The 13,117-nt window shown below is 29.0% G+C and overlaps 2 protein-coding genes across 3 annotated transcripts; one reads left to right on the plus strand and one right to left on the minus strand.

Annotated features, from left to right (window-relative positions):
- Positions 1 to 146: 146 nt before the first annotated feature.
- On the plus strand, positions 147 to 4,439 carry LOC145763352 (putative fumarate hydratase, mitochondrial). The gene is made up of 11 exons (XM_082574787.1): positions 147 to 466; positions 686 to 820; positions 1,123 to 1,233; positions 1,603 to 1,779; positions 2,177 to 2,332; positions 2,520 to 2,712; positions 2,868 to 2,991; positions 3,122 to 3,201; positions 3,283 to 3,427; positions 3,792 to 3,929; positions 4,150 to 4,439. Exons 1-11 carry the CDS (start codon positions 329 to 331, stop codon positions 4,289 to 4,291), a joined length of 1,539 nt encoding a protein of 512 aa, XP_082430913.1. The 5' UTR covers positions 147 to 328; the 3' UTR covers positions 4,292 to 4,439.
- On the minus strand, positions 4,358 to 12,722 carry LOC145763351 (ubiquitin carboxyl-terminal hydrolase CYLD-like). 2 transcript variants are annotated; one of them, XM_082574786.1, is made up of 19 exons: positions 12,185 to 12,722; positions 11,503 to 11,624; positions 11,258 to 11,405; positions 10,910 to 11,021; positions 10,220 to 10,380; positions 9,829 to 9,981; positions 9,283 to 9,488; positions 8,536 to 8,877; positions 8,245 to 8,281; positions 7,931 to 8,070; positions 7,355 to 7,523; positions 6,738 to 6,906; positions 6,574 to 6,661; positions 6,271 to 6,432; positions 5,992 to 6,191; positions 5,724 to 5,877; positions 5,427 to 5,530; positions 5,254 to 5,355; positions 4,358 to 5,016 (listed from the first exon to the last, which is right to left on the minus strand). In XM_082574786.1, exons 1-19 carry the CDS (start codon positions 12,306 to 12,308, stop codon positions 4,773 to 4,775), a joined length of 2,937 nt encoding a protein of 978 aa, XP_082430912.1. In that variant the 5' UTR covers positions 12,309 to 12,722; the 3' UTR covers positions 4,358 to 4,772. The 2 variants fall into 2 exon arrangements, with proteins under 2 accessions (XP_082430912.1, XP_082430911.1); XM_082574785.1 differs by having other exon boundaries at positions 6,738 to 6,918; positions 12,185 to 12,721.
- Between the last annotated feature and the right edge of the window lie 395 nt (positions 12,723 to 13,117).

Here is a 13,117-nt window from a genome sequence, read left to right on the forward strand (position 1 = left end):
TTTCATTGATGCGTGAAAAACTAAAATAAAAAAGCGCGTCAGCTGATCTACGAATTTTTTATGGTGTGTCGCTACGCCATTGATCTTACGTTCATAAAATATCCAAGGTTTTAGGACCTTAAAGTGTCACAGATCTTATTATTTTAAAATAAAGAGATTTATGCACGGTTTTTAAGTTACAGTTTTTTTTATTAATCTTTGAGTTTATGATAACGTTTTAAACGTCTCAACGTGGTGTTAAAGTAGTTATTTCAATAAACTGCAATCAGACCTTTTTTTTCTTTTTTTCTTTGTCGGTCTGTTGTGGCTAGGTCCGGTTTACGTCATCATGTTGCCAATGCTGGGAAGTCGCTCTTTTTATGGATCGAAATTTGTTAAAAATTTTATCAAATTTGTACCAACAACTGCCAAGAAAACTTTTAATAACTTATTGACAAAATCAGAAACAAACTTTTACAGAACTATGGTATAGTAGACTATTTAAATATTAAAAAATGATTTAAATCTGACATAGTTTTGCCTGATTTATATGCAAAAATTGTATAAATAATTAGTAACACAATTTATACGGAGCCTATGCTTTTATTAATTTTGTTAGCTAAATATTAGGCTTAACTGGACTTAAAGCGATATTTAATGGATATGGGTTTATGGTAAACATAAAAGTTTTACTTTTGTTAAAAAGACGAGTGAACCTTTATTTCGAATTGAAACTGATAGTTTTGGGGATCTTAAAGTAGAAAATAGCAGATATTATGGTGCTAATACAGCACGATCAATGATGAACTTTAAAATTGGGGGACCAGCTGAGCAAATGCCGGTATTTAGAAAGATAATAATATGAAAAAATTTTTTGTAATTACATTAATAGGCAATTTGACATATATTTTATTTACATATAACTACTACTAAATTATTCCTTATACAATTTTAATTCCAGGACCAATCATGCTGTGTTAAGCATAGTTATTTTTTTTTAAATGATATTCGTGTGATTTGACATATTATTATGGCCCCTTATGTACTACCTCTATCTGTCTATTTCTAGGTTGTTAATAATGCTTCTTATTGACTTGTATTAAAAATACCTAGCCTATTACAAACCTTTTTTTTTTTAAACAGATTGAAGTAATTCATGCATTTGCTATTCTTAAAAAAGCTGCTGCACAAGTAAATAAAGAATTTGGTTTACCAGAAAACATCTCTAATGCTGTTATTGAAGCAGCTGATGAAGTAAAAATTTCTATAAATTAAAATTTATATATATAAAAATTAATTATGAATTGTTTGTTTAACAATAATAATCGATTAATAAAATGTTTAGTCTAAAATTGTGCCACCTTTTGCCCTATTAGTTCATTGGATAAATTTTCAATCGTTGCTGTAGTGTAGTGGTAAGAAAAAAACTAATTATATTATATTGTATCTAAAACTGCTAAATGCAACTTTAGACTGATTCTGGTAACAAATTTTACCTCAACTTAAGTTTTAAATCAATGGGATTATTGGATAAAAAAAATAATTGTATCCCAACAAATCTTGGGTTACCATGACTTTTTATTAACCCAGAATGGATAAGATATAAGCTGGCTTTTTTATTAGGTTATATCGGGAAAGTTAGACTCTCACTTTCCTTTAGTAATATGGCAAACTGGCAGTGGCACACAATCGAACATGAACGTTAATGAAGTTTTGGCAAATAGAGCTATTCAAATTCTTGGAGGAGAGCTTGGAAGCAAAACCCCTGTTCATCCAAATGACCATGTCAATAAAAGTCAAGTAAGTTTATAGATAGTTTAAAGGTGTTTTTTTTATCATGTAGTATATGCATCTCAAACTGGAAAATCTGACTTTTACAATTTCGGATCTTATTAACTATTTTTCTTAATGGTTAATCTGCTAATTGACTTTTGTTGGCCAAGCAGAAGTTTATACTGTTGATAGCGCTTAGTACAACATCATAAAGGCAGTGGGAATTAAACCAAAGACCTCATGTAGTAACGGCAAATGTTCTTACTAAACACCCTTTTAACAGATGAATATCTTTTGCACAAAAAACATATTTCTTAATGTATATATAGATTTTTTCCAAATTTCTTATTTTTTTCATTTTAATAAAAATAACAATTTATTGTTGAAAAAAGTTTATTAAAAACACTCTAATTTATGATTTCAGAGCTCAAACGATACATATCCAACAGCTATGCACATTGCAGTAGCCAGATCGGTTCAAATTACATTATTACCAGGAATAAAAATTTTGTTAAATGCACTTCAGGCAAAAGTTGACCAATTTCAGAATATTGTTAAGATTGGAAGAACACATACTCAAGTATAATTTTTGATAGTATTCCTTTTGTGTTATATATTTGTATTAAGATTCTAAAAGGTATATTTTATGCAATGTTATTTAAAAGCTTACAATATGAGATTGATAAGTAACTATACTTGAAAATATTTTAAACAAAAAAAGTTATTTGTAAACATGTAGTTCTACTATTTATTAATTTCTTTTTCAGGATGCAACACCATTGACCTTGGGTCAGGAATTTTCTGCCTATGTTCAACAGTTAAAGAATGGTATTGATCGTATTGAGTTGTGCCTTCCAAGAATTTATGAGCTTGCTGCTGGAGGTACAGCCGTAGGAACTGGTTTAAACACAAGGATTGGGTTTGCTGAAAAGGTTGCTTCTACCGTAGCCGATTTAACGGGTTAGTGATACATTTATGTGAAAATAAATATTAAACTAAATTTACTTTAACATCTATCAGTTAACTAAATTTTTATTTAAAAAAAAAAAAAATTCTAAAAAAATAATTTTCTCTCGATTTGTTAAATACAGTAACTAAAATTTAAAATCTTCCAGGGCTTCCATTTGTGACTGCCCCAAACAAATTTGAAGCCCTAGCAGCTCATGATGCATTAGTTGAAATTAGTGGTGCTTTAAACACTGTGGCTTGTTCCCTCATGAAGATTGGTAATGATATAAGGTTAGCAAAGTTATGTTACCTAACAAATTTTAAAAATACTTTTTAAAATTTAATTTTTATTATAAGTAAAATTAGTCTGTTTTTAGTTATGGTGTTATATTTCATTTTTTATCCTTCTAATTGTTTTTAGATTTTTAGCTTCTGGGCCCAGATGTGGATTAGGAGAAATTTCTTTACCCGAAAATGAACCTGGAAGTAGCATTATGCCAGGTGATAAAATATATATTTTTTCTGTTTTTTAATTTTAGAACAATATTTTAATAAATTATATGTTTATATATGTTTATTTAGGTAAAGTAAACCCAACACAATGTGAAGCAATCACAATGGTTTGTGCACAAGTTATGGGCAATCATGTAGCTGTATCTGTAGGTGGAGCTAATGGCCATTTTGAACTAAATGTTTTTAAACCTATGATGGTTTCGAATGTATTAAGGTATTGCTGTTAAAAAAAAGTGTTTTGCATATTTGATAAAATTATATATAAGCTTTGTCCACCTTTTTCAATGATGTGAAAAAGCCGACTTTACAGCCTAAATTTAAAAAAACATTTTCTTACCTCAACCGGATTTTTGTCAACAGTTTTGGTTATTATCAATAATGGAATTGATTTTTGCCTCGGTAAGAGCAAGTACTATTAAAAGCGCCTTCCATTAGTGCACCTACATTAAAGCTGTAAAAATTAGTCTCTGAAACACATGTAGGAAAGCCGCTGCTCAATATGTTACTTTTAACAAATTACTGTGTCCACCAATACATACTTGCTTATCATCAAACAAAATTAATAATTTCTGTATTAGATCATCTCGTCTAATTGGTGATTCTTGTGTATCTTTCGCTAAAAATTGTGTTGAAGGAATAGTTGCAAATGAAGACAGAATTTCGAATTTACTTCATGAATCTCTTATGTTAGTCACAGCATTGAATCCCCACATTGGGTGAGTTCTTTAAACATAATTCTAATTATTATACCTTTTTTAACTAGGGATATTATAGATTATAATTGCGTGATAATTATGCTGTTGATTAAGTGCTGGCTCAGCAGGAGTTTATACCATTTATAGCACCTTACTTAAGGGGGCCTCATGTGTGGTGTAGCAAGTGTTCTTACCACTACACCACGCTGCCGATTATAACCCTTGATAAATTTTTACTTAGGTATGATTCTGCTGCAAAAATAGCCAAAACTGCTCATAAGAATGGGACTACGCTTAAACAAACTGCATTAGATTTGGGGCTTTTAACTTCAGAGGAGTTTGATAAGTGGGTTCAACCTGAGGACATGCTTGGACCAAAATAAATTTTTTGGAATGATAAAATTATCACAGTCTATTTATAAAGTTCAGACTCATCATTTGTTTGAAAATCCTGGTTCAATGTTTTTTCTTTTTGATTATTAAAAATACAATAAATATTTCTATTGTACATGAAAAAAGAAAGAATTTTTTTAGGGATAATAAATAAAAGTGAAAAGTTTTCAATAAAAATTGATAATAAAAACTTAAAATTTTTTTATTGAAACTATATTTACATTTTTCAGTTTTTAGTCTCATACCAAGTAAATGTCTATTTTATTGTAAATATAAATAATATTTAAACAGTATGTACTGTAATAGTAAAATACAGTAAAAAAACATATATTTCATTAAAAATTAAGCTGTGCTAAAAATGTTTTTGAAACGATGATTTTAAGTAAAAAAGTCAAGTTTTCACAAAAAAATAAAATTAAAAACTCTGTTAAAAATATTATTAACATATACAGTTTCAGCAGTATTTTTTCACTATGTATAACACATCATATCTCTACTCTGATACAAACACATGTAAGCATCACACAATAATCTTCTCATATGTTCAGGCATAGCTTTTTGGTCAATTTCTAGCAGTTTATTATGATCCATTTTAAGCCATTCCTCAAACTGTTCACATGGTTTAACTTCTGGAATGTTATACCCCGATTGCTCACCCACACGGTCAGCCATACTGTCGAAGAAGCACCACTTTGCCTCATGGCCATCCCCACATCTAAGATAAAAAGCATTTATTTTATAATAAAAATGGGATTTTTTAAAAATAAAATCGCCTAATGCGATTTAGTTTACATTAAAAATCCTTTTTTGCGAAAAATTGGGAATACTTACATTACATTTACTATTTTATTTTTGTCCAACTTTAAAGTTTGAAGTATTTCCAAATTGTATTTCTACTAACTTCTAATTATGATCAATGTAAATAAATATAACTCTTCCAAACTTTACTTACTTGGCGAAGGAAACATAATGACTAGTTTCAATACAAACAACAGCATATAACTCCAAAAGCTGTCGTTCTACTGGTTTTTCTCCAACTTGTGCTATATAGGATCTATTTAAAAAATCATTATTTAGCATATTGAAATTAATTTTTATATATCGTAGGAAATGTTTTAAACCAACCTGTATTCATCACAAACTCCAATGTTTTTATACTTATGTTGTCTTCTCATGGGATGTTGATGACATCTTTCAGCACATTGTATACAATAAGAACTTATGTGATCCTTTTAAAAAGCGATATAATTTAAAAATTAATATATTAATGAAAACTATTTTTTATGAATCACTATCTTATTTTACTATTTAATTATTTTATTTATATTGTTATTTTGTTTTGGTATACTATACTTATACTTTTATATGATTAACAGTAATGCTATGAATATTAATAAAGTACTAGTAAACTTGCAATAACACCTGCATTGAACGTTCTATAGAGCATTGCTTGCATTCAAATTCAGCCAAACAACCGCACACAATGCAACTTCTTGGCAGTTTTTCCACCATGTCTGTTATATCCAATGTTAGGCTTGGAATCACACGGTTGTACATTTTGTAATCTTTCCCAAATCTGGACAAAAATTTTTGTTGTTATTTGATGTAAAATTGCATTTTTAACATATTTTGTTTAGTATCATATTTTTTTTACTTTAACAGTTAGTTTAAATATATAAATATTACTTACCTTGGCATTTGCACAATTAAGCAGACAGGAACATCTTGGAATTTTAAATCTGAAGCCAAAAATGACTGTTCAATAAGAACTTGGGTGCATGGCAATACCATTTTTTCGTCCTTATCAATAAATATTTGATAAAAATAACATTCTTGAATGTGGTTGGAGTCCCCTTGGCGAAGTTCAAATAATGGAGCAGCTTTAAACACCTGTAATTGAAAATTTGTGTCAAGCTCACCTATATTAGAAAGGTCTTATAGTAGTTTAAGCCTATGGTAGCACACTTACATGATTGAGTAAAGTTTGTAGAAATTCTTCTGGATCTTTTTCTTCATTGGTTAATCCAGTAACCGAACCTAACTCATCTAATAACTCTCGTAACAACATAACACGATCAGCTCTTACAAAATTGTTTTCCCTTAACGGGTTTACAATATCCTCTTTTAAGACCTTTCAACACAAAAATACGTATTAGAATTAAATCTTAACTATTTTTACAGTAACAACAATTTTAAGTTAGATATATTAAAATATAAGTAATAAACTCATTAGACTTAGACAATTTTTTTTAATATAGGTTATACAAAGAACCTTCTGAACTTGATTGTATTGAACAATGTCATCTTCATTGCACTTGCGATATAAAATACTATCAAGACAGTGGGAGTAGGCAAACATGCTAAAAAAGATTAATTGTTAAAATAATAAAAATATAAAAACACTTTTCAAAGTTTAATTTAAGAATAGGCTATTACCTAAATAATGTACTGTCAAGATAGCAGGAATTATAATGTCCTTGGATTCCCTTTTCCTTTCCAGTCATTTTATCAGTTAATTTTTTAGGTGGTTCAACTGTTCCTGGTATTCGTCGCGACGTAAAATTCCCAAAATGTTTCATCTTTTGTTTTGGCTGTGGTTTGGAGACTTGAAATAGGTCTATAAATTTATATGAGTACTTGATATTTTGTATACACTTAGGTACAGTGTTGTCGTATAAATGTTTACATAATCTACATATAATAAAGCTTGGTAGATGATTTATTCTTGTATATATTTATATGTCCAATATATATGCAAACAAATAACTGTCATTAGTGGTGTGTGAGTAAATTATGGCAGACAATAGTAAAATGCCGGCCATTGATCATTAACTACCAACCATGATACCTAGGACTAGTCACTAGATTTCCAACCCCATATTGTAATAGTAAATACAAAAAGAAATCAATTATCTGCCAAGGCAAAATTACCCAAAGACACGAACAATGATAAAATTACACTATTTGTTGCACTTGACATTTTTAATAAGTTAGTTTTTTTTTTTATGTAAAGACATTTCATTTATTAAAAATTTAACTTTGTAAAATTATACCTGATTGGTTAAAAAATGTTTGATCACTAAACCTGGAATCCTTTTCACAATACTTAAGTGGAACAAACAGTGCCCTGCCTGCAGAGCAGTTAAAATACCTAGTGCCACCAAAAGTACCATCGGTGCAACCCTGCAATGCATTTTCTAACTCAATCCCAGCTATCAAATCCTTTAAAATATAAACAAAAATGGGTGTGATTTTTTTTTTTTCGTTTTAGTTGGGAAGACTTAATGAAAGCTTAAACATTAACATATATTAACATTTTGTGGTAGTTTTAAATAAATGTGGTAGTTTCAAATAAATATTGCTTAGTTTTACTGCATGACCATCTTTTACTGATTAATGTTTTGCTTTGCTATAAGAAGTAGCAATAGCACCTTATCAAAGGACTCTAAAACAGAAAAGCAGTAGGAATATCGTACTTACACTAAGACAAAATTTCCCAATGCGGGCAAAATTTTAAATATGTTCATGTTGATATAGTCATGACTTCGACCAACTAGAGATTTTTCAAATGTAATTAAAAATCTTTTTAAAAGTGGAATGGTTTAAGACAAAATGAGATTAATATTTACCCTCACTGCACCATCTTTACCAACTTTTTCAATCCAGCGAATGACCCCATAAACTGTTCCAATAATCCCAATGTCACTTACATTGTTCAGCCCATTTGAAACCTCAACAACATGTCCTACCTCAAATAAGTTGCAGGGATCTAATAGAAAAGCAATAACTTTACATATGTAATTTATACAAAGTAATTTTCTTTTTAAAGTAATCAAAGCCTATTTTATTCTAAAACATAAAATTTAATCCAAATATTATTCAATCAATATATATTGAATAATTAAAAAAAAAATTGATCTAAAAAGTTTAAAAAATCTCAAACCTAGATATAGATGTGTTGGATCAGGTGTAGGAAATATCTAATAAAAAAAAAAGGTTAGGGTTTAAGGATATTTTAAAAAAAAGAGACATGTCCAGAGAGTTTTCTGTTTTATAATTTTATTTCTATAGATATATATTTATTTATCGTCAATGTGAGAAACCGGACTACACAAACTAAACATAAGTTTTTCTAGCTCCTGGTCTAGTCTCAGGCTTTTAGACTTCTAATTACCCTGCTAATTAGATTAAAAAAAAAGTGTGGATTAAACAGAAAATATATATTTGAACTTACAATTGGTGGCTTGTTTAAATTTTCAAGTTTTTCTTCTTTTTTTATTGTGCTGCTGTTATTTCCACTGGCATAAATATCCATGTTGGGATAGTCATCCAAATCAGATACAAGTGTGCCACCATCTGGTTTACCTCTTGTCATATGCTTAAAATCTGGTAACTTTTGAGGTCTTCTAGATATTGAGGCTTCAGAAATTAATTTTTGTGATGGATTTTTCTCGGGCTTTTTAGATTTACCATAACTATAAGGGTCGGAATAAGACTTTCTCATCCGATTAGAAGAATCTATTAAGGGTTGCTCAACCATGTTGGTATGTCGCAGAATTCGTACATATTCACTCTCCTGAGGAATTCAATCATAAATTAAAAAAATAATAACACAAATAGGCTTTTTTTTAAATTGTAGTTAAGTTAGTTTATATAATTATGTTAAAATAAAAAAGTTGAAGTTGTGAGTTTTTGCTAAAGTCATGGGTTCAATCTTCTCTGATTCAATGGGGCCAAAAACCAACTGAAATATTAGGTATTTTACAAGAAGATCTATATTATTTAAAACTGTCAAAGGCAACTCTAGACTGGGTTGGCAGAACTAATGTAACCCCAAATTTTAGCCAAACTTGGCACATTAATAAAAAGGGTTAATATTTTGAGCTTTTCAATAAATAAAATAACTTGACAAGCTATAAGCACAAGCATTAAAACCTAACAAAACATTCTATGAAAAAAAATTGGCAAAACTTGGGCATACCGATACTTTGTTATGTGGCACAAGAGCGGGAGTTAGATCAAAAGTGTGTGCAGGTAAAACTCCACTTAAGGGGACGAGTGCTGCATGGTTTATTTCCGTTTTAAACAAATGTCTTTTATTAAACACACCCCGTCCATTTCCGGTTGCATTAAAAAGTTCAATTCCAACATAGATATCAGTGGTTGGTAGCTCTTCTGGTAATCTCCCTAAAACAAATATAATTCTACTCTGTTAACGGAAAATAAAAAAGTATAATGCAAACTGTTTTACCTACACAGTGATGCTTTTATCATTTGTTTTTAATTGGGTTTTAAATAATGCCGTTTATCACAAATAAATAAAGCTACTATATGGTTAGTCAATATTTAAATATACAACTTTTACATTTTTATTGTTCAAACAGTCAATTTTCTTAATAATGATACTCTGATTACTAATAACAAATATATATTTAATAATATACATTTTGCAATAAAACAAAATTAAGCGGATTAAGAATATATATTTAAATTTGTCACTAATTATTGAGGGGGACAATGTTGATACCTAGAAATCTGACAATTCCCCTTTCTTGACTTTCTCTCCCATTAACTTGGGTAAAAATATAAACTTCCATCCCCAGTTGAACCTCAAGTCTCTGAAGTTCTTGTTTTGAAATCCCGATAATTGACTTACTTTGTGGTAATAAACTTGTTGATGCTTAAAATTTAATAAGGGTCTAAGTTTTATGATAAATTTTTTATTTTATGGCTGTTTAAATATTTTCTATTGCAGATATTTTTTTTTCAAATAGATAAATTATAGTTACTAAACAAAAATAAAATTTTTAAAACTTGATAAATAGGCTACTACTTCTCTTTAACTTTATTATACAAAAAAATTATAAAGTAAGTGCAATTTCATATTATTTTGCTTAAGAAATGCAAAATTGTGCAACCTGAACTGTTTGTCATGAATGAGGAGGATCCAGAATTTTTTATTTTTCTGGAAGTCTGTGACCTTGGAGCGGGTACGGGAACGTCCTGTGATTTTTGAGCAACCGAAGTTACCCGATTTAATGCAACAAACACCCCACAATCCTCTGGGCATTCAAAGTATCTAAAAATATATAATACTTTTAAACAATTATATTTAGGCTAGCAGAACAAATGCAATACAGAAACTAAATAGAATCATTTTGGTAGTAGGTTATGGTAGGTAGGGTTTAGTTTTAAAAAATATAGTAAAATAATAAAAGGAAGTTATTAATCTTTAAAATCTTTAGGGTTGAACTTTTTTATTACAAAAAAAAAGTTTAAAAAACTTAATAATTTACACTGTGTTCATTTATGTGTCAAAATAACAGCATATCAAAACCATAATAACACACACACCCACACCTATAAATTAGATTTTATTTTAATTTTTACATAACCCCTAATTGACAACTTTAATGCATGTTATTTATAATTCTATATAGATAAGGGGTAAAAAAAAAAAAAAAAAAAACAGTTGGGACACAGGTTTTCCGGCCCAAAAATATTTTTTTAAACTGCAAAAACTTAAGAGCTTCAGAATAAGACATTTTAATATTCGTATTAAAACAGGGTTTCCCAACAACTGCCAAATCAAATTTTTTAATTTTTACCTTGTAGTCCCCAATATGCCATTGGAATTTCCCTTTCCCTTTCCTTCAATTAATTCAATCCCAAAATATACTCCATGTTGATTGTTTGTTGGTCCCTTGTATCTTATTTTACCTATATAATTATAAAAATTGTTTACTTTTTTTATTTTAACATGTCCTTGAAATGGAAAGGCTAACTTAACAGCCTAAACATATGGTAATATTTGTTACTTCAACCCAGTCTTTAATTGCTTTCTTGTTTTGCACAACAGGTTTTAAAAACTGTGGTAAAGCCAAATGTCCTAACCCAATGGTTCCAAAAAGTATTTGTTATTAGGGTGAAATATTCTACTAAGTTAGCTGTTTAACCTTTAAATTCGCCTTGATGATGTGGGATTTTAATAAAAACTAAATCTCCAGGTTTAAAGTTTAAGCCATCTGCCAACTTAATTTTATTTTGAAAAACTTTAAATCTTTCTTTGCAACTAGAAATCGCAATAAGCAAATCCATTGTACTCTGTAAAAAATTCTTCAAGTTGATAAGTTAAAATCTTAAAAAATACATGTTTTAATCATAAATATTTTGTAACAAATTAATTAGTATCACGAAGTACCTTTGAAATATTGTCAACATCATTGATGTTACATTCAATAACATTTAATCCATCTATATCTTTGCAAATGACAATTTCTGGCAAAGGTGGAACACTGCTTCTAATTTCTTTTAAGATGGTACCTATTTAATAAAACTTTTAATATGAATATATTGTACATTAAATCTAATGACAATGCTATTATTTATATACATAGATTTTTAAACTATACATAGTTATTTGGTACACAAAACTTCGTTTTATTTATTTTTACCATAGGCCTATTAAAAATTCTTAACGGGAAGGAATACTTATTAAAATCTTATTATTTATTACTTGAGCTTTAAGCATACAATTTTATTTAAATGACAGGTTCAAAAAGGTTATAGTATTTATTTAAGTTATTAACACTACAGTAAAGGTGTACCTAGTCACAAATTGTTTTGGTTTTGAGGTAAATTTGATAGTTAATTAATACCAGATTTTAAAATGCCATAAGATTAATTAGTTTACACCAGTTATAGAAACTTAATTAAAGATGCTACAGCACAGTAGCAGTGGGATTCAAGTCTAAGACCTCGGGTGGTGAACCTACGTGTTCTAAACACTAGTCCACTACACTATGCCGAAAATCAAGATATATTATGATATTAAACCACGAAGTAACACAGCATTAATTACTTCCCTTGATAAAATAAATTACCTTTCAACAATTCAGTGAGACTTGAGGTGGATTCATCATATCTTACTTTTAAATCTTGAAGTACGCGATTAACACATAAATCTCTTGTTAGGACATAATATTTTTCTATTTCAAGAAAATCCATTACTTTTATTAGCAAGTTTTTAACCCGCTAAAAAGATAAAAATTAAAATCAAGTTGTCAAATTACATTGACAGAATGACAGTCTGACAGTGACAGATAATACACTAACTGCATTAGCCCCAGACTTGGGGTGTGGGTAAAACGCTGCCGGTAAGTTAAAACTGTGCCGGTAGTTAAAACTGTATCACAGATATTTTAATATCGTTTAAGGATATTTTGGTATCGGTTAATATACAGTAAAACTGTATCACGGATATTTTTATAACGGCTATCATTACTTAAAACTGTATTACAGATATTTTTATATAATCAATAAGATTGGGAGTAAAAAATCTTCCGCAGCCGAAAGATAGCATTAGACGCCAATGCTCACTAAAAGTGATCTCCCGCTAATAAATCAATTTTGAAAATTTTAATAAATTGATAACGGATATAACACAATATGTTAACTAATATACAAATATCTGTGATACAGTTTAACTATATATTTCAACCGAAATAAAAATATCCGTGATACAGTTTTTACTGTATAGTAGGAAATATAAAAATATCTGTGATAAACATATTTTAATACAAAAATAAATGTTATCTGCAGGTTTTAATATAGTAATTAGTACCAAAACATAAATTATGGGCAAGTTTTGCTGTACTAAACAGTTTAAAAGTATTCAGAACATTTAATTTTGAGCATAATTGCATATAAAAAAATATCTGGCAATATCCATAAGGATCCGGATTTTACCAACTGCCCCAGACTTGACTTAACAACATAAGTTAAAGATAAGATAGATAACTTTGCCTGTTTTTCTT

The sequence above is a fragment of the Corella eumyota genome, chromosome 1 (assembly GCF_963082875.1).
Source record: "Corella eumyota chromosome 1, kaCorEumy4.1, whole genome shotgun sequence".
In the NCBI taxonomy this organism is placed as follows: domain Eukaryota; kingdom Metazoa; phylum Chordata; class Ascidiacea; order Phlebobranchia; family Corellidae; genus Corella; species Corella eumyota.

Coding starts and splice junctions, on each gene's coding strand:
- LOC145763352 (XM_082574787.1), top strand. CDS start 329: ATGTTGCCAATGCTGGGAAGTCGCTCTTTTTATGGATCGAAATTTGTT. Junction 821..1,122: donor GACCAGCTGAGCAAATGCCG/GTATTTAGAAAG, acceptor TTTTTTAAACAG/ATTGAAGTAATTCATGCATT. Junction 3,930..4,149: donor GCATTGAATCCCCACATTGG/GTGAGTTCTTTA, acceptor ATTTTTACTTAG/GTATGATTCTGCTGCAAAAA.
- LOC145763351 (XM_082574785.1), bottom strand. CDS start 12,308: ATGGATTTTCTTGAAATAGAAAAATATTATGTCCTAACAAGAGATTTA. Junction 7,524..7,930: donor GTAAAGATGGTGCAGTGAGG/GTAAATATTAAT, acceptor TATATTTTAAAG/GATTTGATAGCTGGGATTGA. Junction 6,662..6,737: donor CTTGACAGTACATTATTTAG/GTAATAGCCTAT, acceptor AATCTTTTTTAG/CATGTTTGCCTACTCCCACT.